Source organism: Populus alba, chromosome 8, assembly GCF_005239225.2.
Source record: "Populus alba chromosome 8, ASM523922v2, whole genome shotgun sequence".
NCBI lineage: Eukaryota > Viridiplantae > Streptophyta > Magnoliopsida > Malpighiales > Salicaceae > Populus > Populus alba.
Genome location: NC_133291.1, coordinates 2,189,449 through 2,209,899, shown reverse-complemented (window position 1 = coordinate 2,209,899; position 20,451 = coordinate 2,189,449). Strand labels below are relative to the sequence as shown.

The 20,451-nt window shown below is 33.1% G+C and overlaps 2 protein-coding genes across 5 annotated transcripts; one reads left to right on the top strand and one right to left on the bottom strand.

The window, feature by feature from the left end:
- Window positions 1-227: 227 nt before the first annotated feature.
- Window positions 228-5,296, bottom strand: LOC118052377 (synaptotagmin-3). Of its 4 annotated transcripts, none has more exons than XM_035063347.2 (12): window positions 4,720-5,296; window positions 3,392-3,490; window positions 3,193-3,243; window positions 2,996-3,119; window positions 2,488-2,606; window positions 2,273-2,374; window positions 2,106-2,180; window positions 1,890-1,966; window positions 1,419-1,668; window positions 797-1,174; window positions 560-688; window positions 228-491 (listed from the first exon to the last, which is right to left on the bottom strand). In XM_035063347.2, exons 1-12 carry the CDS (start codon window positions 4,936-4,938, stop codon window positions 363-365), a joined length of 1,752 nt encoding a protein of 583 aa, XP_034919238.1. In that variant the 5' UTR covers window positions 4,939-5,296; the 3' UTR covers window positions 228-362. The 4 variants fall into 4 exon arrangements, with proteins under 4 accessions (XP_034919238.1, XP_034919239.1, XP_034919241.1 ...); XM_035063348.2 differs by having other exon boundaries at window positions 2,996-3,115; window positions 4,720-5,294; XM_035063350.2 differs by lacking the exons at window positions 2,488-2,606; window positions 2,996-3,119; window positions 3,193-3,243; window positions 3,392-3,490; window positions 4,720-5,296 and having other exon boundaries at window positions 2,095-2,180; window positions 2,273-2,302.
- A 9,044-nt stretch (window positions 5,297-14,340) lies between these two features.
- Window positions 14,341-18,433, top strand: LOC118052332 (phenylalanine ammonia-lyase G2B). Its single transcript, XM_035063279.2, has 2 exons — window positions 14,341-14,956; window positions 16,543-18,433. The coding sequence occupies exons 1-2, from the start codon at window positions 14,571-14,573 to the stop codon at window positions 18,290-18,292; spliced, it is 2,136 nt and encodes a 711-aa protein (XP_034919170.1). The 5' UTR covers window positions 14,341-14,570; the 3' UTR covers window positions 18,293-18,433.
- Window positions 18,434-20,451: the final 2,018 nt, after the last annotated feature.

Sequence of the window (20,451 nt, the reverse complement as noted above, 5' to 3'; positions counted from 1 at the left end):
TTAGTATTTTTAGATAATTTTAATGTATTAAAATAAAAAATAAAATAAAATAAAATAATTCTCTCGAGTAATAACCTGGAACTTTGGCCGTAAAAAAAAAAAACATATCACTCGGCATGGTGTTTGAGAGAACCTCTAATTTAGAATTCATTTGAGAATTGAATTTAAATTTTAATAAAAATACACTAGTTAAATTCTTTCCTTCCAATTTTTTTTTTCCAATACTCTTTAATAAAATCGAACTCCATTTAATTCTTTATTTTCTTTGCCCTCCAGTAAATTTTGTATCACAGTTGTGTATTCTCGAAACAAATAAAAAATAAAAATAATATTACATGCAGTTTACAATATTCTTCATCTTCTCAAACTGTACTCCATCTAATCTCAACATGTATCACTCCATTCCTCGAATCAATTAGATGGTATTTCTGGTTTATGCGTCCGTTGTACACAACATCATCAAGCTTGATTTCCACATGCCCCAACGATTCCTTCATGTTAAAAATAACATCAATATCACAAGAAAAAACAGCAGCAGCAGCAACAATGATTCCTGTACCTTTGATCGGAAACTAAAGCCTTTTCGCTTGCTCATGACCTCAATACGAATCAACTCACGCAAGGGAGGTTGATCGAGCGTGAATTGGAACTCTTCGTTCCAACGAGGATCCCGAGTCTTTTTAATCGTCTGCAGGAACACCAAGTTGCAGATGTAAATAAAAATGTAAGACTGGACTCTGTCTGCAGTAAATTTCAGGAGAGGACTTGATATTTTACTATAATGAAGAGCGTTCACCTTAGTTCTCTTCCTTTCTCCTCTGAAAAGGACTAAGGCATAGGGATTATGGTGACGCTTCCCTTCTACATCCTCAGCTCCTTGAACCATAACTGAGAGTAAACCTGCTCCACTCAATGGTGCTTCTTCTTCTGGAGAAGACCTGCCACTTACACTTCCCATCTCACCATTTCCATCCAAAGGTCCGCTAAACTTGATACTATCTTCTCTAAAAGGCACATAGGTCAACTCCACCACAATCTGTCCTCGCTGTTTCTTGTCCCGAGAGTCGGAAATATTTGTGTGCTTGAGCAAATCAAGAGTGAAGTCCTTCGTTTCACGGGGAGTAAGCACTTTCAGGGGAACTAATTGCATCCCTAATCTGTCATGTCCACCAACCTGCAAAATAAATTAGCAAGAAGTTCCCGGACACCCACGTTAATCAAAAAAAAAATTAGCAAGAAGTTTGAATTCCTGTTGCAAAGCGAAATGCGAATTTAAACTCAACCGAACAAAATTTCTTTCAAATGCTGTTCTCAGAGAACCAGAAAACAATTTTTTATCAGTTCTTCGAAGGATTTTAGATGCCAAGAAAATTAAAAATATATATAAAGAATCAATGCTTAGATTTCTAAGGAAAAACCTTGTCCCAGTCAAACACTTGTAGTTGAAGAGCTTGGGATTCAGGATCCTTGACAACAAGCTTGAAGTTCTCATTCCATTCAGGATTCAGATTCTTCTTCTTGATTGTCGTTTTCTTTGCTGGAAGCTTTTCTCCAGTAAGGTTAAGTTTCACATATGGATCAGATGTTCCGAGGAGATCAGCCTTCAGGAGTTTATTTGCCCGCACAACTTTCACATGAAGTATCCCCACAGGCTTCTTAATAATTGCTCTAAATAAAAATTAGAATCAGATAATAAGATGGTATGTCATTATAAAAAAAATGTGTAAAAACTCAATGAATTTTCAAACATGAATCTAATCGAACTTCGGATGCAGAGTGAACCAACAATATGAAGTATTGGATAATAGCACTGGTGAAAATGATAAATGAATCGAACTTAAATTCTTTGAAAGATAACGGAAAACTCAATGAATCTAATATAAACTTACGTTGAGGAATCAAGGATAGGTATATCGAGAGTTTGGGGCCATAAGTAGAGGCTTGCTACCTTTTTTTTTATCATCTCCTGCAAGCACTTAGAACTATTAGTTGATTCAAACCCATCTAACAGTTTGGTTTAACGCAAGAAATTTTAACACTGATCCAATTTTAGACAATTAAATTATTGCTTCACTCCGCACGTTCAAGTATTACCAGTGCAGCACCTGAACTAATCGATAAAGGCCAGGTATCGACATAACATCTCCTCCCAGGATTTTCAGTCCAAAATCAACATGTGGCTGGAGATAAATCAGTAGAAAAAAGATCATACAGAGATAATTAGTCATCTGGCTTTAGCTAAGATAAACCCTCACTGTACCAGAATTCTTACCCTCTCCATCAAGGACACCACAATATTTGCAAAACATGGAAAGGTAGGCACAAGAGGTTTCAAAGCTACCCGTGGCGCTGCAAATATCTGCAGATCAACTAACTGCAAAGAAGCATTGTCAGTGCAATGGGAGCCATGCATCTTCTTTAAAAGAATGAAGTCAACTAACAACACTAGTTTTCTGAAGAAAGATTGTGCCTCTTGGCTCTTTTTACCTGAACTGTAACCTGCAAAGACATTAATTTAAGCACCAAAACAATGTTGGGATTGCCAGCCCACCTTATTGCTGGTTCCATTACTAAATCCTTCTCGTTAGTTTCGTAGACTTTGAGACCTGAAAAATTACAGTCCCCATGAACAGTAAGAAAAATTAGGAATCTTGAAGGATCAATGCCTTCTGTTATATGGTTCATACGATTTTGCTCAAGTTCATATATAATTTCTGCAATTGAACAGAATTGCCATTGCATCGCTTAGCTGAATTTTACACTAAGACTCTTCAAATTTTAGAATTGGAAATCCTCAAAACACAGTCACTCCAGCTGATGAACGTGATCAAACGTTTTCACATACACTAAAACAATGAAACAGAGAAAAAATTCTGAGTGTTCCTGCATTGTTTAAACGAGCCTTTAAAATACGAGCAATTCTACTGCCTTTCGATATTCAAATTTTTTTTTTTCCAGTTATAAATATCAGAAGAACCGTGAAAAACTTAATTACCGTGAATTGTAGGAGGAAGAGTTCCAAGAGTTAAATGCTCAAACTCGATGGCTTGTATCTTATATTTCCCATTATACTCTGCAAACATAGATTGTGTTGTCCTTCTTATCATTGCACAAACTGCCTGCATGTAGCAATGAACTCAAAATTTTGAAAATACTTCAACAAGATGAAGGCAATCTTAGTTATCAAATCACCTTATCAAGGTAGGGCCACATAACCGAGAGAAACTTGTTCAACCAGTCAACCTGTGAAAATCACATAGCAATAATCAATATAGTCACACATTTGAGATAATATTTAACTGAGAAACAGTAAATACACAAGAAAAACAGTATCAGTAACAATAGCTATTGCGAATGTTCAAATAGACCAGGACTAATATACTGCACTTACTCTTTCATAATCAGGGCATTTTACCCATAATGGAATATCTGGTAGAATATCTAGCAAAGCACCTGTGTCTAACTCATGAAGTGGCCTGACCACTGGATCCTGCATTAGATGGTCCAAGATTAAAAAAGTCACACATGTTAAGCAAAGATTATCAGCACACCTTTGAGCATTGCTTGCAAGTAAACCGATTTCCTTTAACTTACGGGATACTTTCAATTTCGTTGCTTTAAAGTATCCTAATTTTTCTTTTAATCCCATGAAATTTCCTGTTATTCACTACTCTCTAGTCCAGTTTTGTCATGAGGAGGGACTTCTTTTATGTTTTGAACTTTGAAAAAGGAAACCTCTTCGACAAATCAGTGAAACTTCTGGCTTAAAATCTTGACTGGATAACATAATTTCAAACCCCCTTGAGTGTTGTGAGAAGAAACATCAACTAAAAAGCAGTTTAGGATGTTCTACACAGTCAAACTGTTGAGATTAATGCAACATGAACACCACAACATCTATCACGAAAAGAAAAATAGAAAACAGAAAGCCACTCTTAAATATTAAATAACACAGATGAGCTAATCAAAGCAGACCCCCAATGTAAGCAAGCAGCACATTCGTCTTAAATTGACGTAGACCGAATCAACAAAGTTGAACAACCACAAATTGCAAAGGCATCATGAGCATGATGTGTGAATAAGAAATCAAAGCCTGGCCAGGCCTTCAATAATTCTACACAAAATGTCGAATAGAAAATAAGAATTGCATGTCAATGCACCATATTCTCAACTATTCCAGAAGAGTTGAAGAGTTTTTTTAAAAAAATCATTCTTTCTCCTTTCACTTGAGAGCCCTGCAAAAAAAGAAATCAGAAAATCAACTGCAAATAGTTCTCCTTCAACCTTTCCTACAATGGCCCCACAATCTCCAAAAACACGGTGAAACCCCAATTCCTCTCCATTTTAATATTCAGCAACATTACTTCATTGAACATTGAATCACATTTTTCGAAAGAACACAGCATCGCACTCGAGAACTGTGTTCCTGACAAACCACAATCATATATAGAAACCGAGAAAAGTAAGAATCTTGACGGAAACAAATGCAGTACTGCTCCACAACCTCAACCCAAAAAGAAAAAAAGAAAAACCTTTAGAGGTCAACATATATAATGAATCAGAGCAAAACAATGATCAAACAAATTAACAACGTTAGGAACCTTAACAACATCAACGATAAAAAAAAAAAAAAACAGCAAACTAACACATATAGATTATAGAGAGAGAGAGGGAGGGAGGGAGAACGAGAGATAATGATGATGATACACGATTAATTACCTTGACAGTATCCTTAGGCTTAGAATAAACGAAAAGAAAGAAACCAATCAAGAGACCAAAAGGAAGTCCAATTCCAAAACCAAGAAGTTCCAAGAAAGTATTCAAGAATCCCATCTCTCTCTCGACAAAAACAACTGCACAGAGAGACAATACTTTTTGAGGAGGATAGAGCGAGAAAATATAGGGGAAAATGTTTGCTGGGAAACGTAACGAACACATGAAGAGAAAGATAGAGAGACGACCGTAACCGCCAAATTTGATAAAAAAAAACCAAAGAAAGTGACACGTTGTGGCTAATTACTTGTTAAAATGACTGGCTCGTTAAAATCGAAAAGAAACAAACAAAAATATAATTCTGCCTGCGTGCCCTTCTCTCCTCCTGTGAATCCGTGCTACAAATTTTAAATTCAACAACTACCAGAGTTCTTTAAATTACTTTTTTTCCCTTTTGAGGAGATACTATCATTAAAACTCTGAAACAGGGCGTTGAAAGTGATTTTTCAATTGCTGTGGGAATCCATGGTGGAACTTAGGGTCATCTGTGATCGAGTTCTTGAATTGAATGAGAATGTGTGCGGTTTTTGTGAGTACTTCGTGTACAATGGTTCCCAAATTTTGTTCACACAAAGATATGATTAAAAAAATGAATTATTAATTAATTCTATGGGGACACCACAATAATAATTGATATTGATGGAGCATTTCATTGCTTGTATATTTTTAATTATATTTAAATCTTGAAATCAGTATTTGATATAAAAAGAATAAATATACAATGACGTCTATATAATCTCTCTTGATATTCATTATATACAATATCATTCGAACAAACAAGGAATTTAACATCGATTAACGCTGTTTTACAAGGAGACATATTGATAGTTTTACCAAATCATACGCGGGTTTTAGAAGGCAAAAAATACAGATGAATTTAGAAATATATATTACCTCTTTTTTTTTTTCTTTTACTACAGAAACTATAAGAATTACGAGCACCCAGCATTAGACTTTGGACACAAAGAATAGCGTTGATTCCGCCACTATATAATTACTGATTTGATTTGATTCCGATAACCATATATTATATACTCTTGCATGATGGGACGCACGAGCTGGGAGAAATTCACCGATTCTCGACGGAATATTTGCGATTATTTCACTGTATGATTCAGTCGATTTGTATAATTATTTTTCTCTGGACAGACACGAAAGGGGCAAAAACCCTTGAAGTGAAGGGTTTAAAAATTCTGTTTGTTTTGTGTTTAAAAATTATTTTTTTTGATTTTTTTATTTTTTTAATATTATTTTATCGATATCAAAAATAAATTTTAAAAAACAAAAATATATTATTTTTATATTAAAAAAACACTTTAAAAAATAACAAGTAATATAATCAAACACTATCTTAGTTGTATGTAATAATTTTATGTTTAAGGAAAGAAAACAAAAAATTAATTTTAAATTTAAATAAACATAAAAAAGAGAAACGTGAGAAAGGATTATATATATATATTTGGATAAGTTTGAATATGATTCGTGGAAGATTGTTGCAATTTAATTAATATATACAGCTAAATTCAACAAATCAATAAAAATAAAGAACCCTTATCCATGTTCTATGAACGTGCAGTTTGAAAATAAAGATTTGATTTGACACACACATGCCATCCTGCCAAGTGTCCCCTTTGATTTGGTATAAGCAAGTAATCATTGTAGGAATGTTTTGAAGGAGTAATTATTTTTTAAAATATATTTTATTTAAAAATAAATTAAAATAATATTTTTAAAAATTATTTACATCAAAACAATTTAAAAACAAAAAAATATCAAATAAAAATAAAATTTTAATTTTTACAAGCCCCAACCTAACCCCCCTTATCCCGAAAGCAGTAATGATATATATATCCATTGTATAAAAAAATAATTGTAGAGTTTTCAAAAATCTAGAAACTTAACACTCTAAAAAGAATTAAAAGAAAATTATATATTGAAATGGGCCTGCCATTTTCATTGAGCATCGAGAAATTTAAAAAATGGCATAAGAAATAATTAATAATTAATTTATTGATAGCTTTGATAATTGATATACTATGACTCTCTCCCTCTCTCTTTTATATCACTTGGTATTGTTTTTTCTATCAAGCTCTTTTTCTAGAATGGTTAAGCAATATATTTTCAATGTCTGGTTACTCGATATCAAACAAGTTTTAAAAAATGAAAAATAATTTATGGATTCTTTGGAGATAAAAATATTTTATAAGACTATTTATTTTACTAAATCATACGTTTCATCGGTATTTATTCTTTAAATAATTCTTATTAACATAATAAAAATAGATAAATTATTTTACATGAAACAAATAAATGGAGATTGGCCGTGGGGGAGAAAGAAACAACAACAGAAGCCAGCCAACATCACGATAGAAGTCGAAATTGGCCGGCGGCTATGCCGTGTTCGATCGATTCCAAGTGATGGACCACCAAATAATGGGCCATGTCTTGGTTGGGGACCAGAAAATTTTGTTTCCCAACAAGTCAACGGGCCTGCCAATCCATGAAAAACCATAGGATAGGCCCAGTTATATCAAGTAAGCCCAACAACCAGTTTTATCTAACAAGCCCATGCAACATGATATTAATTCATTACATTACTACAGAGTACAGACTACTTTATATCTATATATCTATATATAAGTATTTAAAATTCAATTTTCACACGTCATTTCTTTATCTAACAAATTAAATACAATCTGGACTTTCATACCTGCATTTTATCACTTGTAAGTTAACATGTCAATTTTAAAAAAATTACAGGCCCAGGAATCTCATGGTAAATGTTTTATTCGTGATTTGGAAAGAAAAAAAAGGATAAAAACGTGTTTTAAAACATCATAATTTCCTGAACAATCAAGTTTTGTCCATGAAATACACGTTGCCATCATGGTAAATGTTTATTTGTTATTTGGTCGTTCTATTTATTTTTAAGATTTTTTTTTCTTTTTAGTTTAACGTGGGTTTGCGCGTACCTCGATTAATCCCACGGGCCCTGAAGTTAACGACCATGTAAGCCTCCAGTGGCCATCATATGAGCAACCTAGGGCTCGAACCTGATAAAGCTCTTGGTCATCACCTAGATGGTTTTATTTTTTTTTTTTTTTTATTTTTTGTGTATGAAAAAATATTTGTCTCCCTACTTCTATATAAAAACTTTCTCAATGCCTATAATATTTTGATTTTATCAATGATATATAAGAGATATTTTAATCTTTATTAATATTATATAATGAATATTTATTCTCCATCAATGCATTATAAGAATGTAACTCTCTAGTTCCTCTACTCCACTAAAATAACAAGATTTAAAAATTTTAGATATTTCATGAACAATCCATGTACAATTTCTCTCCTCTATCTAAGTTTTTATACTCTAATTATTATAATATTTATTATATAAAAATAAAAACAAATACTCTTGTTTTTGGAATTTAAAACTTATTCTCTCAATTATTGCAATCCTTTACGCAAGAGTCATTGAAAAAAGTCCCTATACTCCATCATAATAAATTGTTTTACAGGTATTGAACTTTTTATCATCAATAATTTATTTTCTAAGTTCTAGATAAAAAAATATTGACTTGAATATGTGGTTAATTACTATTCAAACATCAAATGACTTTATTCTTCAACAATCTTGAAATATCATAAAAATCATCGAATTACAATACAAAAAAAGAATTAAAGGTTATTGTCTAAGAAATTACAAAAATAAAACTGAGATGATATTCTCGAGGTTTAGAATTAGAAATGTTATATCTTCAGTTGACATGTCCTTGCTTTTCAACTAAGAATTATTACTGGATCACAGTTTATATGTAGTAACATTACTTCGTAATTGATTGATGAGCATTCCAATTCTGTGTGTTGAATTAGCATATCAACAAATATCAGTTTTTTTAAAAAGAAAAAAAAAATCAATTTGCATGCACGGACTAGTATTAGCATTGTGCATTGACCTCGAGATTTTTTAATGAGTTATTTTTTATTGACAGTGACGACATCGAGTTCTTGATTAAATATTAAAGTTAGTAGTTTTAATCACTTGATTTGTTTTTTTTTTTAAATTTTTATTTGAAAATAATATTATTTTTAAAATTTTATTTTTGATATTAATGCTTCAAAGACAATACAAAATCATAATAATAATAATTTTTTAAAAAAAATTAAAAAAAAAATTAACATAAAAACAAACCCCCTCTAAAAAATAATATCTTTGTTATATTAATTCGGTGGTCCAAAATAAAAAAAGCTATAGGTTCACCAGGTGAGCAAGAACTACAGAAAGGGTTGCAAATTTATGGGATATATATATAAATCCTAACCTAATTGATCTGGGAAGTTGTGGGCTGCATTTGTCTATCTACGTGGTCTGTCAGTGCAGGTATAGTGAATGTGAAATTAAATGGAATTAAAGTCAACCATATAAATTGTTGGACCAGAAACAACACTGTACATAAATGATTACAGAATTTTATTTTTTTAAAATTATTTATCTACAGTGTTCAGAGCATGTATTTTTATTTTTTTTTTAATTTGAGGAAACTTCATTCTCATAAAGGGATGTTTTGTGAGACTAGGTAAGTAAACAAAACACCAATTATTCCAGACTCGAACTTGAAACCTACTATGCAGATCTTAAGTTCTTTACAATTATGCTATATTTGTTAGGGATGTTTAAAGCATATATGTTTTTGTAATTAAGTCAAAAAATTTTTTTTATTCATTTTAATTAATTAAAAGGGAAAAATATATTTTACCCAAAAAGTAATTAGGGCACTCAACAACCAAGGATGGATCTTATCCAAAAGTTTGACGATCGTTAGATAAAAGTTTCAAGCTTCATATCTGATGATTTTTCTCATTGTCTTCACCTACCCGGAAGCAAACACCAAAAGGGTGGTTGGTGGCGAACAAGGCCTATCCACCCACAACAACTCCTGGTTACTATATTTTTCTGGAAAAAATAAATAAATTAGAGAATGTATGCTCTGATGTTCGCAGCTCAATTGTATTTTATTTTATTTTTATTGACGCAGTCTCTTGGAGATACACCTAACCCTCATGCTCTGCATCCACCGAAAAAGAAAAACCAAACCTTCACTATCGGCTTGAGTCAATATTGCACAAGATTGTTGAACGATTAGATTTGTTTTCAGAGATTGCTTGGTCAATAATTCATTTAATTGTATTTTTAATATTGTAGAAGTTCTTGCGGCAGATTTAAGAAAGTTATAAATTAATTATAGTTTTTTTTCTTACCAAGATTTAAAGAAATCTTAAAGAAAATTTTTAGTGAAACTTGTGGAAATTAAGCTATAAGGTATATTGATTGACTATGTTTAAATTTATAATTAAGATAAAATATAAATTACACTAACAATAATAGAAAAAAAACCAAGTTTTGAAACAATCAAATTTAAATTATATTTGTTTTTGTATTTTAAAAGTATTTTAAAAAAAATTAATTTTTTTTTACTTTAAATTAATATTTTTTTAGCGTTTTTAAATCAATTTAATATTAATATTAAAAATAATTTTTAAAAATAAAAAATATATTATTTTAATATACTTTTAAATAAAAAATAATTTAAAAAATAATTATAATTACACTATCTCGCTTTTAACAACGATTAACTGCCGTTACACGTGAAAAACAGCAGCACGTTAATGTGGAAAATAAAACACGTACGACACTGAACTCCAATTAATGTTCGTGCCAGAAGTGTGTTCGTACGTAATCTATATCATTAACAATCAATCAAAAAAGTCGTAGGTTATGGGAATTAATATCTATGTAACGTCTATTTACAGTAGCAAAGGGTATAAATCTCATGATGCTTGGCTGTCGGGTGAAACTTTTGATGATGTCTAGGAGGTTAAAAAAATAATTTTTGAGAAAATTAAGAAGTTAATTTCTTGAAAATCAAAATCATCGAAAATGCTAGCTTATATAAGAAATAAATATAATAGTCGAGCATTTAATTTTTTTAAAATATATTTAAAAAAAATTCTTATTTCTTAAATATTTTTAAAACTTTAGATAATTTTCTTACATGCAAATAGTCTTATTGAATAAAAGATTTTGTATGTCCTAAGGGCTTAGCATTGTGTGAATGATCCTTTCCACTGAAGATAGGTGCCGCATGCCATAATTTTGTCATGGTGACTTGCTTGTCAAATCGATACACACACATGCGAGAGTACAGTGAGAAACATATAACATGTTCATGATGCATTAATGTGTTTTAAATATGTTATTTTTGTATAATTTTCATGTTTAAAATGATCAAATATAGAGAGAAATAACCTAACATACCTAGGTTTGGTAGAATACCAAGCCTATATAATGTGTTTGGCTTGCTTTTTATATTTTTAGGTTTAGCTACATACTTAGCTTTGATATATATAGATCTGACGAGATTTTAGAAACTATGTATATATGGGTCTAATAATATGTTAAATTCAACATCATTGACAATTACTATATTCCCCATGTTAGTTTACGAGACTTTGATTGTTTCTTAACAAGAAATATTAGAAGTCAAGCATAACCATTTCCTTACATATTTATAGGTGTATAAAAACCTCATAAGAGCTTATTATATTTTTCATTAATATTAATATTATACAAGTGATATTATCTCTCATCAATGCTGTATTTATTTATTTATTATTAATGTTATAAGAAGAAAATGACACTTTAACCCCTCCACTAAAGTAATAGGACAAGATTCAAGAGTTATATATATATAAACAGGTCTCTGGTCTTAGGTCCCCTTTCTTGTTTAATTTCCTGAATATTTTTAATCTTTGTGATTGTTGCAGCTCCAACTCAGATAATATCAAACAGATAGTTAATACCGGCATCGAGACTGTGACCGCACACCATACATGGCATAAATAATTAGATAGCATAGCTAAATTCGACATTAAATCCAAATAAATCAGTGCTTAATCTATATTGTTCTGGGTAGTTGAACTTCAACGAGCAGAGATATTCGGAAATTAACTATGATGATGACGATGACTCACTGACAGCTTCCTACCAACCACAATCTAATTAAATTAGAACGGGGATTGGTAGGCATTCCACTACACAAGTTGATGAAAAGCTACAGAAAAGAAAGAGTCCAATTAAGCTACCACTTCCAGGCTCAAGATGAACACAGGATGCATCTCTTTCATGGTTTCTGGGCAGCAAGAAAATAGTGTCTGTAATTTTCCTTTAAAGCACAGAGAGGCAAAAGGGATGCCTTCAAAAAAAGAAGTAATTCGTTCATCGTCCACGAGATCGCTGCAGATGCAAAGGCTCTGTGCAGTCGGTCATGTGGATTCCAAGTTGTCAACTGATGAACTCTCAGACAGAGAGATAAATGCACTTTGGGACTACAAATATCCAATTATATTTACTGTGAATTCATCTGTGCAGTCCTTCTGGACTTGGTTTTTTCTGAGTTAATATGGAGGTATTGTCTGGTGACTTGGCCCTGACTTCTATGAAGCGTTTGGAAACGTGGCAGGCGGCGGCCTTTTAATTTTTTTTTTTTATTATAATTATTAATAATAAATTTTCAAACAAGAAAAAAATTATCTCATACCATACAATCACTCGCTCATCCAAAAACCGAACTGTCCATAGTTAGACATCCATTAATAATAATAATTAAAAAAAAACATGCTATTCGCCTCGTTATTTATTTATTAGGATCTTATTTGTTTTATATTTTTAAAATTATTTTTTAAAAAATTTAAAATTATTTTTTTTTCTTCCAACTAATATTTTTAAATTATTTTGATGTTGGCATTAAAAAAAAATAATTATTATTTTTTAAATATACGTATTCCAGCTCCCAGGTAAGCCTGCTCTTTTCTTTTGTGATAATTTTCTTTCCTAGATTTAGCTATAAAGCCCACTGCCAAGGCCGTTTTAGCACCTAAATAAATCTCAGTAGGATAAACCATATTTTGGTCTGAAACCCGGTTCTGGTCCGGTTTTTTTGAGCCAAAAAGGATACTGAACCCACAGCTCAGGATCATGCGCATCATTGTAAATGAGATGTCTATTAAATTTGGAGCCACATGACAGTATTAAATTTTGCACTGTATCATGCTCATCGTGACAAGTAATAATAAAAGCTTGAAAACCATTATTTCTTATAAGAGTTACACGTATATAATAGTGTTTGGGAATAATATAAATAGTGTTTGGGATAATAATTAATTAATATATTTAAATACTTTAATTTTTTTCTTATTAATCTAATGAACTCCAGGCTAATAATAAAAGTTTGAATAAATGTAAAAACAATCTCAATAGAAGGGATTTGAAGACTCTCCAATAATAAAAATGTTTTTAAGTTTTAAGTTGGTTTAATACAATAAAATTATGTATCTTTTTATCTTAAAAGATGAAAAGTTAAGAACATTTTATCTATATAGTTCAAGAGATATTTATATCTCTTGAGCCTTGTCTTTTTAGAGAAGTGAAGTTATGGCTAAAAAGTCTTCTGTTTTTGACTATATTAATGGGAGACATATATTTTCTACATCTTATTAATAACATAGTAAATACAATAGGTCCCTTAAAAAACTTTGTATACACCTATAAGAATAAGAAAATTATTACATTAATATGAACGATTATTCTAGATAGAGAAGCAAGACAATTTATCATGTTTTTTTATACTTATATTGAAGATGATCGTCTATGGCATATATCTTTAGAGCTCAGTAATGTCCAAGTATTTTGAGTTTGACATATTTGATATACTTACGTTTCCTTATACATGGTTGACTATCAAATTTAAATTCTTTGAGTATATCATGTTTATAACATCTACGTTTACTTAAGCTAAACCAACTACCAAGTCCAAATTATTTGGATTTAACGTGTTTGTTAGATTTACGTTATCCTGAGTTTGTTTAGCTATCAAACTTAAATACTGTGTGTCTGACATATCTGTCATACTTGTTTCATTTAAGAATAACTTTTATAAATAAAAATCTTAACCAAAAATTAATTCATCACTTTCTATATAGTTCCAACTATAAAAACGTTATAAATGACAATAAAGTCTTATTTTAATGAGAGAAACGGTCAATTACACGACAATTTCAAATCTAATTGTGTGAGAATAATAAATCTTACTTAATGGATTCGCAATGAAACCTTCCACTATAACACCGTGTCCTTGATTTTCTATGCATTGTAGGTGGACAGCACAGGATACTGTGATTTAATTTCCTTTTTTTTTTTTCTCGCAAAAAAAAAAAAATTGCTGATTTGAGTAATGGACATTAAAGCCATGACGTAGTGCTTATGTGCCCCTTCCCACCAACCCCCATCTCTCCCACCCTTGTATTTTCTCGACCGGAAAACCTCGCAATTCTTGGACCCACCTAAGTGCGTGCTACTTACCACAGCATTCACGTGTCATGATCCCAACAATTCAAACCCATGATGATCCAACGGCCACGTACACTTTTCAACAAACACATCGGCCAACCCACCGAACCCTCAATGAGCCTCAGCTCCCCTGCACGCTCTATTTAAAGCACTAGATTCTTGGTGAACAAACTCAGGGATTTTTGGTGACCTGAAGATTCCTAACTACACATAGAGCCCAGCTATCTTAACTCTGCATGCTAAACAGCCCTCTTATATTCTTACACACGCGAGAAAAAGAGATATATTTTGTGCACACGTATCCATTTTCTCCCTCCCTGACCTCCGATCAATCCATAATTCCCTTCTTTTTCCCGTAGAGAATCATCACTTTCAAGAACGGGAGAAAATGGAATTCTGTCAGGACTCATGCACCGGCAACGGTTCCCTGGGATTCAACCCCAATGACCCCTTGAACTGGAGCATGGCGGCAGAATCACTAAAAGGAAGCCACCTAGATGAGGTGAAGCGCATGATCGATGAGTACAGGAAGCCCGTGGTCAAGCTCGGAGGTGAGACCCTGACCATAGGCCAAGTAACAGCAATTGCTAGCCGTGACGTTGGTGTCAAGGTGGAGTTGTCGGAGGAGGCTCGAGTTGGTGTCAAGGCTAGCAGCGACTGGGTTATGGACAGTATGAACAAGGGCACGGACAGTTATGGTGTCACCACCGGTTTCGGCGCCACCTCACATAGAAGAACCAAGCAAGGCGGAGAGCTTCAGAAGGAGCTTATCAGGTAATTAAATTCCTTATTAATGGCTACCTTACTTTCTTAATTACGCTTACATGAACTCCTTTCCTGTCATAGTATGCTCCTTTAAACAGGGGCCTGCCTTGGGTCGTTAATTATTGATACTTCGCCTAAGAAATTACTAATGTCCTGTTTGGGACAAAAAGGTCTTCTTGTCGTCATGATCCCTCCATGTCCTAATTAGGTGCTTCCACGTCCGAGTACACATGTTTGCGTTAGCAGCCGAATCATGATCAATCACAATTAGAATATATTGATCTAATCATGCAACAAATTAACGTACTGAAAATGTCCTTTTCTCAGAAAAAGGAAGCAAAAATGCTCTTTAAACCACTTCTAATTGTGGATAATCACTAGCAAAAATCGCACTTTAAAGATGTAAAAATAAGGTTTTTTTTTTCTAGCTGGGAAGCAGTGATGCCACAAGAGACATGTGATCCATAAATTTACGAGGCACCGGAAAGTATACCTGTTTTATTTAATTAGTCAGTGCTCCTTCATTCCCCTGAAAAGTGGCCCCCACGTCTGATCAGCTGTCTTGTTAGCTTATAATTGTTAGGTTGGTAAGATGAGAACGTGGAAGTTCAGCAAGGCCCCCTCCCCAAAAGAAAAAGAAAAAATAAAAAAAATCTGCTGTGGTAGGTAGGGGATTAATTTATTTAAATGACATATTAATGACTCCAAAATAACGCAGGTAGGAGGAGGGTTGAATTCTTCAATATCTCCAATCGTCCTAGTTTTATTTAAATGACATATTAATCACTCCAAAAAGTCAAAGATGAGGTCATGTATTATCACTTTGATGCCTGATTTTCAAGTCAAATGATCTACTTCACTCGTATTGTTGATTGCTTTAGTGTTAATTTAGAGCATGTAAAATTTGATTTTTTATTTTAAATTATTTTTTATATATATTTTAAAATTATTTTAATATATTAATGTCAAAAAATATTTTTAAAAATAATAATTATAAACTCTTAATTCATCTATTAAAATTAGAATTGTGTTATTTATAAATACTGACTCTTGCAAAACTTTTGCTGTGCTTTTGAAGATATGTTATCTCTTTGTACGTTCGAGAAAGAAATCAGTTAATCCTATAATTTATTTATTAATTGAATTATATAATTAATTCTTTCTATACTTTTGAGATTTTATTTTTTGAAAGAAAAGAAACTCTGGTATGTATTATTTATTAATGGCCCTTGAAATCTTCTACGTGAGGTTTTAGCTGGGCCGCATGGTTGTGTTGTTGAAAAAATTGTAAATAATTGATTGATGATGTATCCTAATAAAATATCCACCAATTTGGTAAAAAAATAAATTAAAATCCCATATCTAGCCAAAGATTTGTAACCTCTCCTCACATTTTTTTTTGGATTGTAAATTATCCGGCTATGTAAAAAAATAATAATAATAATTTAAGGTGGACCAAAACTTAAAAAGGCTATTTTATGCCCCACCATGTTTTATTTTGACCCAAGGCCCTCTCAAAATAAAAATATTTTGTTTTTAATTTTTTTTGGGTTAAGATTGTCGCTAATGTGATTTGTGGATTCTTATTCAAACAGGTTCTTGAATGCTGGTATCTTCGGTAATGGCACGGAGTCTACGCATACATTGCCTCACTCAGCATCCAGGGCAGCTATGTTGGTCAGAATTAACACCCTTCTTCAAGGTTACTCGGGCATAAGATTTGAGATCTTGGAAGCCATCACCAAGTTGCTCAACCACAACATCACCCCATGTTTGCCACTCAGAGGAACAATCACTGCCTCCGGTGACCTTGTCCCATTATCCTACATTGCTGGGCTCTTGACAGGCAGGCCCAATTCAAAGGCCGTGGGACCCAATGGAGAAACCATGGCCGCTGCTGAAGCCTTTACACTAGCTGGGATCAATGGTGGATTTTTCGAGTTGCAACCAAAGGAGGGTCTAGCACTTGTAAATGGTACTGCTGTTGGTTCTGGTCTTGCTTCAATGGTGCTTTTTGAGACTAATGTGCTGGCAATCCTATCAGAAGTTTTGTCAGCAATTTTCGCCGAAGTTATGCAAGGAAAACCAGAGTTTACTGATCACTTGACACATAAATTGAAGCATCATCCTGGCCAAATTGAAGCTGCAGCCGTCATGGAACATATTTTAGATGGTAGCTCTTACGTTAAAGCAGCTCAAAAGTTGCATGAGATCGATCCTCTACAGAAGCCTAAACAAGACCGATATGCTCTCAGAACATCTCCACAGTGGTTAGGTCCTCTGATTGAAGTGATTAGAACTTCAACGAAGATGATCGAACGAGAAATCAACTCGGTCAATGACAATCCATTGATTGATGTGTCAAGGAACAAGGCTCTACATGGAGGGAATTTCCAGGGGACTCCTATTGGTGTTTCTATGGACAACACTCGTTTGGCAATTGCTTCAATTGGGAAACTCATGTTTGCACAATTCTCTGAACTTGTTAATGACTATTACAACAATGGGTTACCTTCAAACCTTACCGGTGGTCGCAATCCAAGCTTGGATTACGGGTTCAAAGGTGCTGAAATTGCAATGGCATCTTACTGCTCAGAGCTCCAATTCCTTGCTAACCCTGTCACCAATCATGTCCAGAGTGCTGAGCAACACAACCAAGACGTCAACTCATTAGGCTTGATTTCTGCAAGAAAAACAGCTGAAGCTGTTGAAATATTGAAGCTCATGTCTACCACCTGGTTGGTTGCTTTATGCCAAGCCATAGACTTGAGGCACATAGAGGAGAACCTGAAGAACACAGTCAAGAACACTGTCAGCCAAGTTGCTAAGAGAGTCCTGACAATGGGCTTCAACGGCGAGCTTCACCCCTCAAGATTCTGCGAGAAAGACTTGCTCAAGGTTGTCGACAGAGAACATGTCTTTACCTACATCGACGACCCTTGCAGTGCAACCTACCCACTGATGCAGAAACTAAGGCAAGTTCTAGTTGATCATGCCTTGATGAATGGCGAGAAGGAACATAATTCAAGCACTTCGATTTTCCAAAAGATTGGAGCCTTTGAGGATGAATTGAAGAACCTTTTGCCCAAAGAAGTAGAGAGTGCCAGACTTGAACTTGAGAACGGCAACCCGGCTATTCCAAATAGGATCACGGAATGCAGGTCATACCCCTTGTACAAATTTGTGAGGGAAGAATTGGGAACCGTTTTACTAACCGGCGAGAAGGTTGGATCACCTGGGGAGGAGTTTGACAAGGTATTTACAGCTATCTGTGCAGGGAAGATGATTGATCCCATGCTGGAGTGTTTGAAGGAATGGAATGGCGCTCCTCTTCCTCTTTGCTAAGCTATGGATGTCTTGTTATGATCTTTTTTTCTTATTTTCTTACCACCAAGGTTACTTGTCATGTTATTTGTAAGTAACAAGCAAAAGTGCAAGCTTACGTTGTTTATTTACTTTTAATCATTAAAGAATCTTTTTCTGTAATACGAGTTCTAGCTCAAGTGTACACCAACGAATGCATTATCTTTAAAAGCTTACTTAAAACTAATTCTATACTAAAATTAATCTCAACTATACAAGTATACTTAAGTATAATGAATTGATTTGGTAATTGAATCTCTTTGTTTGAAATGAGTTTTAAAATTGTAGAGTTAATTTAATTTGAGTTATTGAAAATATATCTATCTAATTTGCGTTTATCCTTGATGTAAATCTATAAGATTATTTTATTCTAATTAGTTATTGAATTCATTCATATTACTTAAAGCCTTTCAAACACTGGAATTAATTAAATGATATTGACAATGATTTTATTTTTACTAGAATCTAAAGTTTTCAAACAACTTGGAAGAAAAACAAATGTTTTTAACAGTACAATTTTTTTTTAATGATCTCTTTGGAAATCTTACGCTGCTATTGCTTTTGACTTGTAAATCACGTTAAAAAATAATAATAAAGAAGTACAAACAGGGTCAAGGTATCTTCTCCTCTCCGACATGGACCTGATACCACCGGGCCTGGATCGGGAAGCTCTGTTCAAGACAACAAGAAGCCCATAACAAGGAGGTCTCTGACTTGTAGATCCAGCGAAGCCCAGCCCTCAAAATAAAAGGCTAGCTAATGCCAGTGACTGCCTGGGTCCGAGGAGCATCTCATGCTAGGCCACGTATCACCATCTCAGCCGTTCAAGCCACCAGAAACTCTCAGAGTAAATTTGTACGAGTAAATATTCACACAGTGAAACGACGATGAATGTAAAGTTGCAAGCTATATCCGATTATATGTTTTATATATATATTATATATTGTAAATAGATTGAATTTACAAGAATTCTTATTATTTTTGTAAATGAAAGGCCAGTCAAGTAACTAGTTTGTCGGATAAAAAAGAGCTATCTTTCACATTATCAGATAAAAACGAGCAGCGTGGGAAAAGACTTCTATCGCAGGGAAGGAGCTACTGTTGGTGTCCTGGCAATGTTCTATAGCAGGTTCTGTTAAGCTGGATGTGGATGAGAGCTCGCCGGGGAATCCAGGCAGAGCAGGTTTTGGGAGTCTCATAAGGGACCATGAAGGAATCCGGCTAAAGGGCTTCATGGGACTTGCTGGCGTTGGTTCGAACCTCCTTGCATAACTGTTAGCTGTGTGAAACATCGTTCATTGGTTGCTTGGGGCAAGGGTTACAGTAGGGCTACCTGTAACTAAGGTATCGTTTGGGAGCGCGATGCAAATCGTGTTTTATAAATTTTTTTTTATTATTAAAATTTAATTTTTTATATATGTTTTAGACCGTTTTGATACGTTGATTTTAAAAATAATTTTTTTAAAAATAATAAAAAAATATTATTTTGATGCATTTCAGCACAAAAAAGCACTGTGAAAAGTAACTGTAACCGTAACCACACTCCCAGTAACTCCTTTGATGCTTTGTCAGCCGGTGAAAAAAGATCATGTTTAATTTCATAAATATGGAGTTTTAACCTTGGATATTAAAGGGTTTCTAGCTAGATCTTGAAAGATCTCGTGAAACCATACTGAAGTCAATTTAAGTGTTGATTTTTTTTTAATTGTGAGTGTTTATGTTAATTTACACGTATCTTAATTAATTCATCATGATTTTGAAGCTAATAACTATTTAAGTTGCTAATAATTCTAAGATTTGTGGTATTTTAATTGATAATTTATATACAACAAACTTAGAGTTTGATAAATTAAGCTACATTTATCTGAATTATGTACTGATTTTCTCATTAAAGGAGAAGTTGTTAGTTTGAATGAGATTTATATCTGGACCGTTCTCCTTCAAGTTTTTTTTTTTTCATTTAATTTTTAAGTATCGATTACATAGAGAAGTTTAGTTTTGTTGTTTTTAAAATTCCACTATACCGAAATTTTTTTTTGTAATAATTAATTTCAAAAACTAAATGTTACTAATAATTTCGATTGTAAAGAGACTCAAGTTCTTCATGTTGCTGGTGTGAATACGGTGATGTGATGATGAAC